The sequence below is a fragment of the Pogona vitticeps genome, chromosome 6 (assembly GCF_051106095.1).
Source record: "Pogona vitticeps strain Pit_001003342236 chromosome 6, PviZW2.1, whole genome shotgun sequence".
In the NCBI taxonomy this organism is placed as follows: Eukaryota; Metazoa; Chordata; class Lepidosauria; order Squamata; family Agamidae; genus Pogona; species Pogona vitticeps.
This window is the reverse complement of record NC_135788.1, coordinates 46,315,361-46,332,477: the sequence shown is the minus strand read 5'-3', so window position 1 is coordinate 46,332,477 and position 17,117 is coordinate 46,315,361. Positions and strand designations below refer to the sequence as shown.

Genomic DNA, 17,117 nt, shown 5'->3' with positions numbered 1-17,117 from the left:
AGATGAACAAGAGAAGGAGCATGAAATACTAACACTTAACTTGCTCTCAGTCCAAGCTTGCATCTAATATATTCAGTTTTAAACAGAATATGCACTTCTTGTGAAATGGTATTTGATGACCTTTTGAAGTGCTGTGTGGTTCTATAACCTTCATGCTCTGCTAAATTGTACACCTTTTGACTTTAACACTGACTTGTAGACCAGTTATATTTCTGACACCAACTTTAGGGGTGGATTTGAATTGGAATTCTTTTCTCCAAACTGGCTTTGATTCTCTTTTTCACTATTTCTGTGTAGCATGCATAGTTTTTGATGTTTCTGTAACTGAGTTATCTTTCCTTTACCTTTTACCAACATCTGCAATTCCAGACCATAAAAAAGTCCCAATTGGTGTAGACCCAGTTAATCAGTGGGATTTACATCAATGTAGACTTACAATTCTGCAAATGATTCCTTGAGTGTTCTCCAACTAGGTTTAATATTTTTAAACTTTCAGCCTCTGAAGACTGTGAAAAATGAGTTATTCGTCTGAGTTGGTTAAGACTCTTATCTTTTATTACTTCCTTTAGCCCTGAGCATCACAGTCTTTCAGTGCTGTGTTTATATAGCGGTATCATATTACTGTGCTTTTCTTGAAATCCAGTTTCAAGCCAGATTCAGTATAGTTTAATATTTTCCTTCTGAGTACCAAGCTGGTCCAGAATTGTACTTTCTAGGGAGTTCGTTCACACTGTACAAGACCAATGATTCACTAAGTGAAATGATTTCATTTTAAAGTTGCAACAATTATCTAATAACGTGGACTCCCTCTTCTCTGGTTTTAAATGAAAAGTACTCTAGAATTTTCAAAAGAGGTCAAAGTTGATGAGCTATTTGAATGTATCTGTATGGTGTGAAAAGAGCAAGGTACCTGTACATGAAAACATGTTGGGCATGGTGAGAATGAGACCTTTTATAGTTTAGAGGGGTTGGTGCTGGTAGACCCCTCTATGGATATGGCTATTCATTTGGTTTGGAAGTTTATAAACTGCCTAAGATTGTGGAAGAAACTTGACAAAACCCAAAAAGCAGTTTCAGTAACAACCTACTAAGCATTGCTGACTTATCTATTTCTGGTCCAAAAGGTCTATGGGACTTACTTATAAGAACAGGAGTACAGCATAAAAAGTTTTAAATATATTTTTTTCTTCCCATCTTGCCCATTTCAGGGAAGAGACTGCATGTAACCATAAAAAAAAATCTTAGCTTTAGAGTAGCTTCAGAAGTAGCTGTTTCTGTGGAAGTACAAATTTTAGCAAATCTTTCTTCGCTTGTGTTCCTCTAGCAACTGTTGTACCGAATTCCTTAAGCACCTCCTTCTCCTTCATGAGTAGCAGTTAAAATAAAGGATATTACATACACTTCCCCCCACCAAAATATTTAACCCCCACCCCCAATTATGGTACACCTCCAAAGATTAAGTTTTTAGCTAGGCATTGTAGACTACCTATAGAAAAAATATGTAAACTGAAAACTTCCTTTCATCCTCTTTTGACATTAAATTGGAAAGAAAGAGATGTTTCTGCGTTTATTTTTGCATATGCACCTGTAAGTGTACATCCACATATGCACCTCTGTATGCTCCAGAGAATATTTTATACTATAGTTGTGTACTGAAGGAGTTGCAGACAGCAGTACACATGTTGATATTGCCATTATTCCTGCTTGCATTATTCCTACAGCATGTAGCAGCAAGGACTCAGTGACCAGAGTAGTTTTAATGTATATCACTTCCAGAAAAGAAACATAAACTTTGCATTAAAATGAAACTAATGCAGACTCATTTTAATAGAATCAGCTGAATAGTTTTAACCTCTTAATACACATACATTGTCTTCCAAAGAGATCCCAGGACAAGGTTATGCTTCAGCTGCCATCTTTGCAGAGTTGCTAGTTTAGGCTACAACCTCCAGAATTCCTTGGCCAACATGGCCAGAAAGAGTAGCTACACAAGACTGTACCTCCAGCCTTTTAATTTACTTCTGTAATGAATACGGTAAAAAGGTTTCTAATTCTGCTTCATTTTATGTTGCATCAAAAAACAGGACTTGCTTAAGAGATGCTACTCTGCCAATGCCTCATACTTGTTCCAGCAAGACAAATTCTATGACATCAGCTATGACACAGGTGACAAGTCAATCCAGTGCAGCCGAAGAGCAGATGCATTCAAATTCTGGATGACGTGGAAGGCACTGGGGACAGTTGGCCTTGAGGAGAGAGTAAACAGAGCCCTTGCCTTAGCCAGGTACTGTATTTTAATTATAGAGACTGTGACTTGTTGATTATAAAATCATAAAGGAATGTCAACTAATTTATCCAGCTGACATGGAACATGTGTGCACAAAGACAGTGAAAAAGGCTGTCCGGGTCATAATTGAAAAATACTATACCCTCCTAGGGAATGACTTTGACATAAACTAGTAATTAATTCTATATTATTGTAAGATACATTAGAAAGATTGGGAACAATTTTGCTAAGGTATTGGAGTATAGAGGAGGAAGGGAAGTGGATAGACACAAATGCCTATTTTTGCTCTGATAAATTCTTAATTGATGGGGCTGAAATATTTTATCTGCGGGATTAATATGGTTTTGGATCCAAACATTTTTTCCAATAACACATTTGAAAAGTGTTCTTTAATGACAAGACAAGAATTATACAATATGATTGTATCTGCCAGACTTAGAATGTTATTGGAAATGACAACATTTCTAACATTCAGGAATCAATCAATAAGCTATGAGTTTTAGCAGCTATGTCTAACCTAATGAATTTCGCACTGGTGAGAGGAGTCAGCAAAAGGACAAACGCTCCCAAGGAAAAATCTATCTTGTTAATTATAGGAATAAATTTAAAGATGAAATTTATCACTCTATAACAGTTTCAAGACAGTTCTTCTACTGAATCTGTTTTGTGGCTCCTGAACACTGAAAGTTTATTCCCTCTCCTTTTGACCACTGCATGTTGAATGAGTGGGGGATATATTGTGATTAGCATTCAAACTCATCTTTAAAATTCAACATCTCTTCTCTTAAGAAATCAGCATTCTAAAATCTTGAAGAAATCTTTTAAGAAAGAGCCTCTTTGCTAGATTTGTTGTTGTTATTGTTGAACAGTGGTTTGGCACTAATTGAAACCTCCTGACTGGAAGCCACTTGCTAGGGACATCCACTTCTGCTCTTTTTAGGAAAGCAACATCTTTTTTGGGGAAAAAAATCAAATTAAGAAATCTGGAAAATTATCTTCCAGAATTCTTTATTTTTCCTAGCTTTGCTAAAAACTGCCTTTTTGTTTATATTGTTTTATTTCTTGTGAGTAGTATTAATTGAAAGCTTCCGACTAAGAATCTCCTATACCTAAACACTTGCCCTAGTACAAATGAACAACAAAAACAGACCTTCATTTTACAGAATTTAAAAAGGAGTGTAAATGTGTGAATAGGGAGAAGACTTACAGTTTTTCAATGGTAGAAAAAATAGTGCAGAATCTCATACTCATTCAAGAATAGTTGCTTCATCCAGATAAGGCCTTAGAAAAAAATTAGAACCTCCCATGAAGTAAACAATATGATATATTGGAAAAGGTGTAAGAACAGTCGGTATATGGACATTTGGCACTCCTTTCCTTGAGTTCCCTGTTCAGACAAGCAGATGCTATCTGAAGTTGAAAAATGCAATCTACACAAATAATAAACATGAAGCACTTTGAATACTCTCTGAATTATTATATAAATGTTGCATTATCACTATGTTAAACATAGTTAAAACAATCACTATTGTTGCATTAGCTCTAAGTTCTTAAGAGGTAGATTTTTGGCATTCCATGGAGCATTCCATGTTCTTTTTTTGTATTTGGCATATTCCTGTTTTAGAAACTGGGTCAGGAAACACAATTTTAGGGGTGGTTTCAGTCTGTCTTCTGCAAATTAACAGCATAATTCCATAAATAGTTTTCCTTGAAATTGTACAAAGATTGCAACTAAAAATAGTAACTCATTGTCTTTTCTATTATTTTAAATAATCTAGTTATATAAATGCTTATGAGATGCTCCCCACAGAATTGTTATAATTGATGATCTTCGTGTTATTAACCGTATTTATTATAATTAATTAATTTTGATTTTTGAGTCAGAATTGACTTGAAGGCACATGATTATTATTATTATTAGTAGTACTTATGAGTTAAACCCAATTCTTGGAAGACACTCATTGAAGGAATGAGGTTTGTTAAATCAAATGTCAAACTATGACCTTCCAGATATTATTGAATTACATATACAGTATCTCTTATATATGTCATTGTTTATTCTGGCTGGGTCTGCTGCAAGTTGCAATCTAACAACACATGGAAGACCACACTTTGGCCACCTCAGGTACAGCCAACACATATTGAAATCTGAGTGGGTCAATGATTTTACTCTGTTTGAGACCAACAATTGGATTTAGCCCTGTATGATTACTTGTTGATTATAAAGTAATTCCTGAAAGCTGGTGATGTAGCTAAACAAATGTGAAAGGAGAGGACAGAGTCTGGAGAAGAGATTAACTGGCTGGTGTGAATCACACTGAAGGATGAGAGTTTGTCCATTTCATGTTCTGAATTTGCATGGCACTAAGGACGGAAGCAAATATTTGTATTGGGATTGGGAGAGTTCTGAGGTTACTTTGTTATTTCCATTTTAGAATGTAACAAAGGCTGTTTCTTTTTCTTTTTCTTTTTTTGCAAAACACATGGTTTTATTTCAGGAAGCCTAAAGTGTACGTGTGAAGAAAAGCCTTAGCAGGTGTTCTGCCTCAAGAACTATGTCAGAAAATATACTAGAAACAAAATTTGGTCACACATTTGTTGAAGAGAGGTCCTTTGGGCTTCCTAAATGAACTCCAGTTGTGTCTATTTGTAGCCCATCTTATTAGTCTGATTTTGTTAGTTGATCCTCTCCATCAATAAAAGAATTGTTCCTCATCAAGGACACTCTCGCAAGTTCACTTTGCTAAGAATAGATCAATTAATGATTCTGTTTGGATCAATACTTCCCTTTCATGGTTAGGATTAAGCCAAGGGTGTATCTAACTGGAAGTGTCACTGTTTTCCCAAGAAGAAAATTGCCTTCGTCTGATAATGACTATCAGTGATATTCAGCACAGTAGCTGTTTTGCTAGCTGGGAGCATTAGGCACCAGGACTTTACAGCTGAAGCATCAGTTTTCTGGGCAGTAAGCCAGGTTTGTTAACTATTTGACCAACTGTACAGCATGTTTCAGAATATATTACAGTAAGCTTTATGATGACACTGCAGAGATAATATTTCAGGATCCCTGAATATAGACTTGTCTTCTGGGACTAGCCTACTGACCTTATAAACTGAAAGCAAAGTATTTTTCCCCCTTTACTGACAGGCAGAACTGCATATGTTTTTACTTGCAACATGTTTTGCATTTCTCATCAGCTGTGTGCACTATTTATCTGTCTTCTTCCTGCTTTCTGGGAAATAATTGGTTTCCGTATCTTCATTTCACATTGCTAACCCGAGTCCCAGTTTAGTCACTTTCCTTGCAGGGGTGTAGTATTTTAAGCTAATTGCAACAAAGTGCTCAGCCAGTCTCTTCAGACATGTTCCGCATGCTTTGTAGAAGTGGTTCCTCAATTGTAAAGATATTTTGTGCTAGGGTTATACGTGCTGAAGCTATGTTTGCCTCTGTGCTTGTGTCGCAACATCAGCACCGTATGCTCTTCAGGTAGCCTGGCACCTTTGGATTTTCCTTCCCTTTTTATAGAATATGAATAATAGCTCCCTGCCTTTCAATACACTGTGAGAATGTGAAGTAAGAATTTTAAAATGTTCTGCAAATATGTTTCAATATACAATAATCATAAACATGAGTCAGAATCCTATGTATTATTTTAGGGATACTGCACTCGCTTAGACAGGATTGGTGCTAGTGGCAACCGTTTACCATGGCAATCACATTGCTTGGAGATAAATGTTGAAGAGAGAGACATCACATGTCCCAGTCTGACTAACAAACATCTTGCCAACTCCCTGTGCTCTTATATGAACACCATCTCTAGTGTTTTATTTAGTCAGTCCCTGGACATTTTTGGCAATGTCTCAACTAAAATGCTAGAATAAAGCTTATATTCACTGCTCAGTGGGTGCAGAATTGTTTCAAATTCAATTTTATGTTCTGTTATTTTATATTATGTATTAGTAGAAGGATGTGGCTTCACACAGCTTAGATAAGTACCCCTCCAGGGTGTCCCTTTATCCAAACTCTCATCCAAGGTATATGCAGGTTATAGTCAGCAGTTCAGGGTAGTATGAGGTATGGAACAATCAAACCTCAGTGGAGGTGATTTGAATAATTTTATTTCTAAAATAATTAAGGTTCAGTATTTAAACCTCACTGTGAATAAAATCACCATATTGAGAAAACCAAAAAGAAGTATCAGGTGCAAGGTCAGCTGCCATTCTCTTTTTGTCAGGAACAGATGTGCTTTTTTGAAGAACTGAACAACAACTGGGTAGAACACTGTCTGCAGCCCTTTCCTCATATCTCTGTAAATAAAAGATTTGTTAGTTTTTATTAAAGCTCTGAGGAAATGGGAATATATGACAAGATTCAAGATTTCATCCTTTCTCTTTCTCTTTATTTATGGAAAGCATTCATTAATTGCTTTTCTGCTCTCTAGGGCCTCCAGAGTGAGGCACAATAAAATATATTAAAACACTTTCTTTAAAAACACATTAAAATAATTTTAAAAACTGACTTTAAAATGCATAGGCCAAATAGAATAATATGAATTTTATTTGCCTGCCAGTAGCTCAGAAAGGACTCATATGTCACAACTATGGCTTTGTTTACTGGGAAATCACATTAAAGTATTTTGCAATTCAGTTTAATGATTCTCTCTCTCTCTCTCTCCCCCCCCCCCCCCGTGTGTGTTTAGTTACCACTTTTCACTAGATCCTCCTGCAAACCCCAGTGATTATTCTTGCAGGGTCATTCCCTGTTTTAGAGAATAAATTCCCTCAATTCTGGGATCAATTTGTTATGGCAAAGTTAACAAGACTTGAAGGATTTTTTTTTGTTCCAAGTCCAAAGCATGTGTTTGTTAGTTTGTTTGTTGAAAATATTTTTTACCCTGCCTTTCTCCTTAAAAAGGACCCAAGGTGGCTTACATCATTAAATAACAATATTAAAGTTAACAACAGTGAATATACATATACTAGAAAGTATCAAACAAACACCATACTAAAAAACATAAGCAACACAAAACACATGCAAAGCACTAAGAGACAACCATCCGTTTAAAAGCCAGCATGGAGGGCAGAAACTTAGTAGCACTTGTTAAGTAGGCATAAAAGGATCAGATTGTTGCACTCAGAAGTGCACATTTAGGCTAACCCAAATGTTAACACAATTTTTATGTTCTTAATTGCAGATACCTAGTGGATGAAATCAAGAAGCGAGAAGGATTCCATTTGCTGCTGGAGGTAGGTGTGTGCCAAGTGCAATTCAATACTGAGTACATTACAACAAGTATTTTGGCACTGATGATACAAGGAATGCTAAAAGCTATGTAACATAGTCAATATTTCATGTCATCAGCCTGACTATGGTTTACAGTTTGGGAGAGAAGACCTTTAAACTGTAAGTACTCACCTTGGATGTGATTAAATATACAACAGATGGGCTGCTGGAACCTTATTGCAGATGTGGCTTCCAATTACTGTACACTGGCCAAAATCTTGTTGCTTAGTGTGATGAGTCACAACTAGAGTAGGCTTACTGGATCAGTACAGATTTGGTGAATCTACCTCTCTGTGTTCTTTTGATTCAAATAGGCCTACTTTAAATGCAACTTACTATGCTAAGGTAAATTATAGAAAGCTCATTTGAATCAATATGACTTACAGAAGAGTTGACTTGCCAAATCCCCATTGACTAAAAAGGCCTGCTCTAGCACAATTTATGACCCCCTTTTGCAGCAGTCCCACTGGCTGCCGATCCATTTCTGGGCACAATTCAAAGTGCTGGTTCTAACCTAAAATGCCCTAAATGGCTTGGATCTCAAGAACAGCATATTTCTTTATGAGCCCGCTCAGGTGTTTCTCTCAGTCCCACTACAATCACACTTGTGCTTAGTGGGAACATCGGAGAGGGCCTTCTCTGTTGCTGCTCCTAAACTTTGGAACTCCCTTTCACAAAAGGCCAGGCAGGCTGCATCTTTGCTGCTTGAGTGGGGTTGTTAAACAAATTGTTGTTCCTTTTTCCTTTCAATAGGTTTTTGGTTTTGGTTTCATTTGTTCTGTTGTAGTGTGGTATTTGACCCTTTTCCGTATTTGTGTACTTACTGTTTTAAGCTTTAAATACTGTCTTTTAATGATGTAAGCCACCTTGGAGAAAGTCAAGGTAAAACAGACAAACTTTTTAAGGAGAAAGTCAAGGTAAAACAAACAGACAAACAAACATGGAAAAATGTAAATCTTGATCACTCATCTGACTCATATGCTTGAGAAATGACAAAGATTCAGATTTTTGGTTAAGATCTTTTCTGGATACTTTAGCATAGCCGTTGATGTAAATTCACTGTGAATTCCATCAGAAGCAGTACAAAACCTGTCTAGTACTTGAATATGATGCCTATGCTTGAGCGAAATAAGGAATAGGCTATTTAAAGGTCACATTATAGGAAGGAAGGAAGGAAGGAAGGAAGGAAGGAAGGAAGGAAGGAAGGAAGGAAGGAAGGAAGACAGACAGACAGACAGACAGACAGACAGACAGACAGACAGACAGACAGACAGACAGACAGACAGACAGACAGACAGACAGACAGACATCTCTAGAGAGCTTCTAGGGTTACATAGCAAAATGCATTCCATTCCCCCCCCCCCTGTCTTTAATGGTAACAAAAGGCAGAATAGATGGTAAGACATAAAGGGGTTACAAATGGAGGCAAGAGTGATCTCTGGATCCCCCTCATAAAATTCTGTATTTGAGGCAGGGCTCTTGCATGAAAAAGCCTCATCTAGAAAGCTTTTTTAAAAAAAGATTTTTTAAAAAAATTCTCCAGAGGCGTTTGAAAATGAAATTTAGTTTTCAGCAAGAGCAAATCCACATATACCTGTGTCTGTTCACACTAGAAAAAGAAAGCTTAACTTCATCTCATTTCATAGCAGCAGGTGGCACGCTTGCTGATCTCTTCCTGCTGACAACTGTATTCTCCTTGATGATTAAACTGTATTTAATGCATTCTTTGAAGGAAGGCAGAAAATGATATTATGTATAAAACTAGTGCCTTTTCATGAAAGAATTTAGAACAGCTGGTAGTTTCTACCCACTTGGAAGGGAGATTAGAACTGTAGTTGGGATAGTATTCACATATGGGGGAAATGTTGTAGTCATTTTTTCCTTCCCTGCTCCCCCCCCCCATTTTGAATCAGAGGTTTTGAAAAAGTATTGTGTCTATCTAACAAAAAATATGGTATAATTGCCTCTCCCTCTTCATTTTGTGAGAAAATAGAAGTTACACTGTCAGTTTGGCCCAAGAAGAAGGGAATGGCAAAACACTTATGAGTGCTCTTTAACTAGAAAAGGGTCATTATAAGACAGAAATGATTTGATGGCACGTCATCATTATCATCTTCATCATCAGTCTAACATAATAACATACAATCAGCTCAGAGCAAATTAAATAGAATATAAATCCCACGGAATTACAGGTTAAGCTTTTCCTGCAAAGTTTCAGTTGAGTGTGTGTTAAAATCTAAGGCAGTAATATAGAACCAGACTTAAGGGTTATTTTGTAGAAAGTCAGGATAAAAAAGTATCAGGCAAACAAGTAGTAAGTAAGTAAGTAAGTAAAGTAAGTAAGTAAGTAAGTAAGTAAGTAAGTAAGTAAGTAAACAAACAAATAAGAGTTCTACATAGTAAAAGGAAGGAGGGAAGAACTATTATAAGTAATTGATACCTCTGTGCTACTTAGAAAAATATTAGGTAGGACTGGTCATTAATGAAACTGATATACTGTAATGAGATTGTCAACCGAAATTTACCTAGCCCATTACTTGTGATAAGATGTATAGTCTAGCTGTATTGGTTCTCATATATATGTAGAATGAAGATGGTGGCCTCTTCTGTGTCCTCAATACATTTTCTCTTTTCCCAGCCTGAATATGCGAATGTGTGCTTTTGGTACATTCCACCTAGTTTGAGAAACATGGGAAAAGGACATGAATTCTGGGAGAAGCTCCATCATGTGAGTTCATAATTTTGCTTTGTAGGATTGTTCACTTTGAAAGTTCTTTTAAGAGTTGCATAGTGTACGGTAAGGGATGCTTTTCCCAGTATACAAAGACAATACAGCTTTGTTTCTTCTTGACAACCAACTTTCAATGGAAAAAAAGAGTTGGTAACCCTATTTAGACATGGAATTTTTATAGATTTATCCTCCTTACATGCCTTGGAATAGAATAGAAGAAGGTTTTTGTGCATGCTCACAAAACTGATCCATAATCAGAATGGTATTTTGATCCAAAGATATGTGTTCGCAGATTTTTGAAGTTTATAGCTACCTCAGTTTAGACAAGGCTAATTAAGTTTCTCTCTTAATATAATAGATGCAGACATTATACAAGTCTTCCGCTTGCTATCATAGCTACTAACAGATGGCAGAGCTGAGAGAAGATGAACAACATTGTCTGCATCCATTGTCTAGACAGAACATTCATTACCTGTTTTAGACAGTTAATGTTGTCCTTGGGACTTGCTTTGCATTATCAGTGGATATTATAAGATGAGAAATGCATAGGAGTACATTTTTGGCATAAAGCAGCCTATAAAAGAAATTAGAAATCAGAATGGATCGGAATTAATAGTGATTCTTTATGTAGCCTTTGTAATTCTGATGGAGAAAGCCATATACAGTGGTTCCTCAACTTATGAACTTAATCCATTCTGGAACGTGATCGTAACTTGAAATGTTCGTAAGTTGAAGCACCATTTCCCATAGGAATGCATTGAAACACAATTAATCCATTCCAACAGAAGGGAAAAAGAAAAGCAAACAAAGACTGCAAGACCCATCCTAAATGGGGGGGGGGACCCAAAAAGCAAACAAACCCTGCAAGACCCATTGGAAACTCGAACCCCCCCAAAAAACCTAGCAGAGAGTGCAAAACCCATCACAGCACAGAAACATAACCCCCCAGCCCAAAACCATGCTGCAAAACCCACCCAGAACAGACAAAAGCAGAAAGCAGGACCTTACCAAGCAGTCTGAAGCCTCCTCCGAACTCACACTCTCTAACCGCTGGGGTGAAAGAGCTACAAGGAAGCAGCCTCTTCACCACCAACGGTTAGCAGTTTGAATTCCCTGCCTTTTCCCTGCCTTTTCTCTGGTTGTAACTCAAAGCTCCAGTCACAAGTTGAAGCAAAATTTTGCGACCAGAGCTGGTTGTAACTTGAAATGGTCATAAGTTGGGACGTTTGTAAGTCGAGGCACCACTGTATTCAGGGAGAAAAAGTGAAAACCTAGAAGGGTAAGGATAGAAAAAACCCATTATGTAGTTCATTAGCAGAAAAAAATACATTGAAGACTTCATACAAAGTTTCTTTAATAAAATTGATGGGGATTATGACTTTACCGCTCAAAGTGAATTATTTAAGCGACCTACCTCTCCTCCCAGTCTTTATATGTGAAATAAACACTTGTCACATAAACAAAAGTAATTGTATAAATATCTGGTCCAGTGTCTGGCATAACCCTCTGTCTAGCTTTATAGAAGAAGTGTTGAAGCAGAGCTTGGGTTTAAGTTGTTAATTGTGAATAAACAACTTATGAAATGTATTTGCGAAGGCATATGAAATGTTAATTCTCTTACTCTAAAAACAAAAATACAACCAAGTTTCATTATGGGTTTCACTGGGCAAGGAATAAGTTCATCCATTTTGTGCTATAACTGCAAGATCTTATTTTGTGAGGTTGTGTCCTCATTCGTAAATGATGGAGCAGGAATACCACATGGTTCAGGTGCAGGCTGCAGTTGTGCTGGTGTTCTACCTTGGTTGTTGAATTGATGATGAGGTGGGAGGGAGTAAGTGTGTTTTTTGTTTGAAAAGGTAATGGCCTGTAATTACCAATGTATTTTTAAAGTGACTAAAAGTAGCAATTTAACCTCTGAGAAATAGGATAGCAAAGAGTTAATTTTTGATAATCATAATGGTAATTAACTATTTTGAAAGAGTATAATTGTTACACATTTGTTTCTAAAAGTAACTTTTCAAGCTATGGTGTCCTAAAACCTGACAGAAGGGTCTTAAAGCCAGCACAAACAATGATATTTCATTAATTCAGCACAGCAGTCAAACCTTTCTACAGCAGGCCTGAAATAGACAGCAGTTTTCATCATTCTTGCTGGTACATGGGAAGAAGATCAATGCACTAGAATAGGCTTCTGTTAGGATCTTTGGCTTTGCATCACATACGTAAGATAACCTGTACTACCCTTTCTTTATAATAGTGACATTTCTGGAAAGTGAAGCAGTGTCATGTAGCTAAATCTCACATGGTGGCATCAGATTGTGCTTATCATTTATGCCATTCCTATGAAATAGGATGCTAAGTTAAATATGACAAAAAAGTAGGCATCCAGCTGAGGACTTCTAGCCTGCCAAATTAAAACAGAGATTTAAATTTCCTTATTATTTTCTCACAATCCACTTTTGAGTTTTGTATTTATTGTAGGCAGTTACTGTCTGATCATTCAGAAGAAAGATGAGGACAATCATCCTGTTTGTTTTAAAACAACCTTATTAAGGAGATTGAAATAGCAGAAGATGAGATATGTGAAGCAATGAGAGCTGCAAAGTGAAGTGTAAATGTAACATAAAAACATAAGAGCCCTGCTGGATTAGCTGTTTAAAGAAAGCTATTTTCCACAGTAGCTTACTGGATGCCTTTGGGAAGCCCATAAGCAGCAGCTGAAGGTCATAGGAATCTCACATTTTTGCTCCTCATGACAAATGGTGTTCATTGACAAACTGTCTCCTGAAGGCAAAATATATCTCAAGACTAGTAGCCATTGATAACAGTACTCTGCATTAATGTATTAAAAGCCATTTAAGTTTATAGACATCACCATGTTCTGAGGAAGCAAATTCCCTACTTCAGTTATTCATGGTATGAAGTAATTCTTTTTGTTTGTTTGTTTGTACAGACTCTCACACAATTCAGATACACTGTATATTTCCAAAAATGCAAAAATGTTATGGGTTACTTTTGTTCCAAAGTAATTTTCCTGGTTCCCCGTCTGACATTGCAGTCAGTGGTGCTTGTGGTGAGTTTCATGGGTCAGGAAGTATTTGAACCTTGGTGTCCTCAGTCCTAGTCCACAGCTCCAACCATTACAGCACACTACACCACCTAATGGACATTGATTAATATTTTCTGGTTCAATATGGTGTGATTGTTGCTTTTGACAAAGGCTACATGTCATCCATTCTTTTCTCTTCGGAAGGAAATAACTATGAGTTAATGCAATGCCTGTTAGTCACATTGCCCTGGATGAGTTTCACGGTGGCAATATAAGGAAACAGAGAAAATGCTTGCATTTTTGCAAAAATGTGACCTGATTAATGGGAAACAACTATTACAATTAGTCCTCATGAGATATGATAAAGTTTCTTGGTAAAAGTGTTATAACCACTGCTGTTGAACTGGAAGCATTGTGCTTTTTAGATAGAATGATAATTCTGGAGTGCTTTTTCTAGTTCTGTACATGCCCCCTGGTGGTACTTTTCTCCTTTTTCTCTTACAAGCATGATGCAGTTATATAATTGATAGAAAGGAGATGTTCTGTTACTTCAAAGGAATTGCCACGTTAAAAGAAAGTTGCTTTTGTGTTGAATCGTGTTTTTGTAATACTGGCATTCAAATGTATTTATTACTTTCCTCCATCGTGCTATCAATATGAAATAAGGCCATTCATATATTTCACAATGATAATACCTGCACAATTCAGAAGAAAACTGATTGTATCCCTTGAGCTGTTTTATACATGCTTTCTCAAACTTGCAATAAAAAAAGGTGACACATTTCTGTCTTTGCCATTCTGTCCCCTGTGTAACAGTCTACTCAGAGACATCACTGGGGAGGGAACGAAAGAGGTGAAAAGGTCCCACTAAACTACTGGTTCTTATCAAAACAAGAGTCTGCTGACCCCTACAAGATTTCTCACCTGGTGAAAACAATAAAATAAAAGAAAAGCCTTCTTTTTCTATTGAGAATTCTCAAATTGTACAAAATGCTTCTGTGCAAAATTAAACTCTTCTCCCTTTATGAAGCTACATGCAGTTACATAGAAAGCATTGACAAAACTGGCTAATTCATTAAAAAAATAAAAAACCACAGCCACTGAATGCTAAATTTCTATCACTACCACATTTTAAAGTGAATTACTGAGAGATACTCTTATGGGGGTGGTAAATGTGGCTTGCACCAGGCTCCTGGATATGTGGGTGCCTTGGTATAATCTGAGTACAGGAAGCACACTGGGCTCCCTGTGGATCGTTTTCAGAGGGTGATGCGTCATCTATGTTCATTGTGTATTCCTCACATTGCAGCAGTGACCAAAACAGAGAAGAGCTAGAGGGAGACCTGTTCCAATAAATGGAAAGGAGATGACTGCAACACGTGTACAATATGCATACTGAATAGGGTTGAGAGAGGAGCATCTCCCTGCCCTCCCCTCTCTTTTCTGCATTTCTTCTGCACTCCTCCTTCTCTGAAGATGCAGGCAGTGAGAAGCTGATGAAGGTGCATTGGGATATGTTCACCCATTCAAGCAAGAGGGTGATCCAGATTGTTCCATCTATCAGTAAGTGATGGGCTGAAGAGAATTCTCACATTCTGTCTGTCCTTGACCTTATCATTGAATTTGGTGGTGTTGCTGTAGTCTTGCCAAAGTATAGCACCTCAGGGTGGGACCAGCTGGTTTCTTCTCTGCTTGGTGTCTTTTGAATCAGCCAGTTTGCCACTGCTGTTCTTGGTAAGCTGAGCCTGCCAACCTTTCCTCTTCTTATTCCTTAAGGCATATGTATGCTGGTATGGAGCAGAGGCTTTCTATTCATGCACCCTCTAAACTGGGTGGGGAATGTAGGCACACAATGCATTCTGCTCTATAGTCAGAAGGGGAAGGAAAAGGGTAATGGAAGGCCTCAGCCCACAAGATTATTGCATGGCCTGGTGGAGCATGAGCCAGCCACAGTGAAGAAAAGGGTAAGGAGTGAACACCTATAAATCTTCTGTCTGGTGTATTGTAACAGCATTGCCATTAAGATGTAAAATTAAAGTGTTCACCGGTAGAACCCACTATATTATTACTTAATGAAATAACAATGGCTTCAATTATGATCTTGGATAAAGTTCATTTGTCTACTATATATATATAAGAAGGTCATTTTATGAAGGAGGGAATTGTAGTATTAGATACTGTAATAGGTGGCTCATGACCAGAATGGTGGGTGCTCCCAAATGTTGGGATGAGGCAGCCCCTCATTTAGTCTGTAATCTGATTTTGTGTGTGGTTTAATACTTTGCTTTTCAGTTAACAGTGTAAAAGAACATAGTACTAAAAACATTAAAAATACCCTCTCAAAAATTAAGTTTTTGCAGTATGAAACAGTGTTCTTTGCCAAAGATTGTACAGTCATTGTCAGTCTAGAGGCAGTCTATAGGCAACGATGCTGGCACTTGTAAAGAAAACTAACTAATAATGTATTGCTTCTATTGCTCATTAAGAGAGAGATACTTGTATTCTACAAGAATCAACTGTCCAAAGATTTTCCCAACAGGCAAAAATGTTGTACACCATTCAGTTTGGGCTTTTTTGCCCCCAGAGTTCTAGTGCTTCGCATAAAAGTTACCATGTGCAAAGCTGCACTTGCCTGCAAGATAGCAGATGTCAATTTTTAATATGCAGAAAATAATATGCTGCATTCCAGCCTTCAGAAATTATATTTTTAGATCTGTTTTTATCTTTTTATAATTTGTGTATGTGTGCTGCCAGTCAGAATAAACAATAACAGCAAATGAGGTGACCTTCTATAAACTAGCTTCCTGTGTACTATAAATTTATAAGTTTTGACAATAAGGGATATTGTTCTGGTTGTAAGTATAGCAATAATCATTTTTTTAAAAATTGCAGTCGTGTGTGATTGTAGTTAATACTGTATCATTGTACTTTAAAGGTAAAAATAGAACTATTTAAGGAAGTGTTTCTTCGAAATCTATCAATGCCAGCAGATAGTGTCTGCAATTTAGCTGCAGATAAATTACCTTATTTTTAAACAGTACAGTCTGACATCTGATAAAATTGGAAGGCGCTATCTAAGAGCATAAGACAAAATTGTCAGTACTTTTCAGTTTTTTAAAGAAATAAGATTAATGAGTTCTGCAGTTTAATTAACATTTATTTTCCTGAACCATTCATATAGAATGTAAAGCAAATGGCTATTTAAAGGCCTTGGAAAACTTGGTTTGGTTCCTTTTTCATTTTGGGAAGTGGGGGAATACCCTTTTGCTGCTGTTTCAGGAAGTTAGTGGTTTGCTTGAAGTTCTGTGAGAAAGAAATTGAAGGATTCTGCTTTGTATCCTATAGCAGGGAGTAAGTCTGTTTCTTTTTTCTTCCCTTTCCTTTCCTTCCCCCCCCCCCCCTCCATCATCCCTCCTCTCCAACCTATGGTATATGGTTGGATTATGCTGAAATGTAGGCTTCCTTTTCTGTAATACAGTAACAGACCTCTTTGTCTCTTTTAAATATTTCATGTAGTCACTTGATAGTTTACAGTGGTCAATTTTACGATCTCGTAAATGAATAATGATATGTCTGCTGATACTGAGGAGTTTTCTGCTTATTTTTTTTTAAATCACTATAGTTTTTTAAACATGAAATTTCAGTCCGTTGAATCTCTGCCTTCATGAGCTTGAATGCTTCATCCTGCAACATGGGCAGTGTGGGCGATCCTATCAGGTGGAATCTTTCTTTTCTTCCCCAGAACACATAGGATTCTGGTTTA

General features: G+C 37.0%; 1 protein-coding gene across 2 annotated transcripts in view; it reads left to right on the top strand.

The window, feature by feature from the left end:
- GADL1 (glutamate decarboxylase like 1) overlaps positions 1-17,117 on the top strand; it is a 117,547-nt gene that overhangs the window by 64,965 nt on the left and 35,465 nt on the right. For both annotated transcript variants that reach the window (XM_020808061.3, XM_073003445.2), the window contains exons 12-14: positions 2,085-2,284; positions 7,483-7,534; positions 10,210-10,299. In XM_020808061.3, coding sequence (XP_020663720.3) covers positions 2,085-2,284; positions 7,483-7,534; positions 10,210-10,299 — 342 coding nt within the window. The remainder of the gene's footprint in view (positions 1-2,084; positions 2,285-7,482; positions 7,535-10,209; positions 10,300-17,117) is intronic.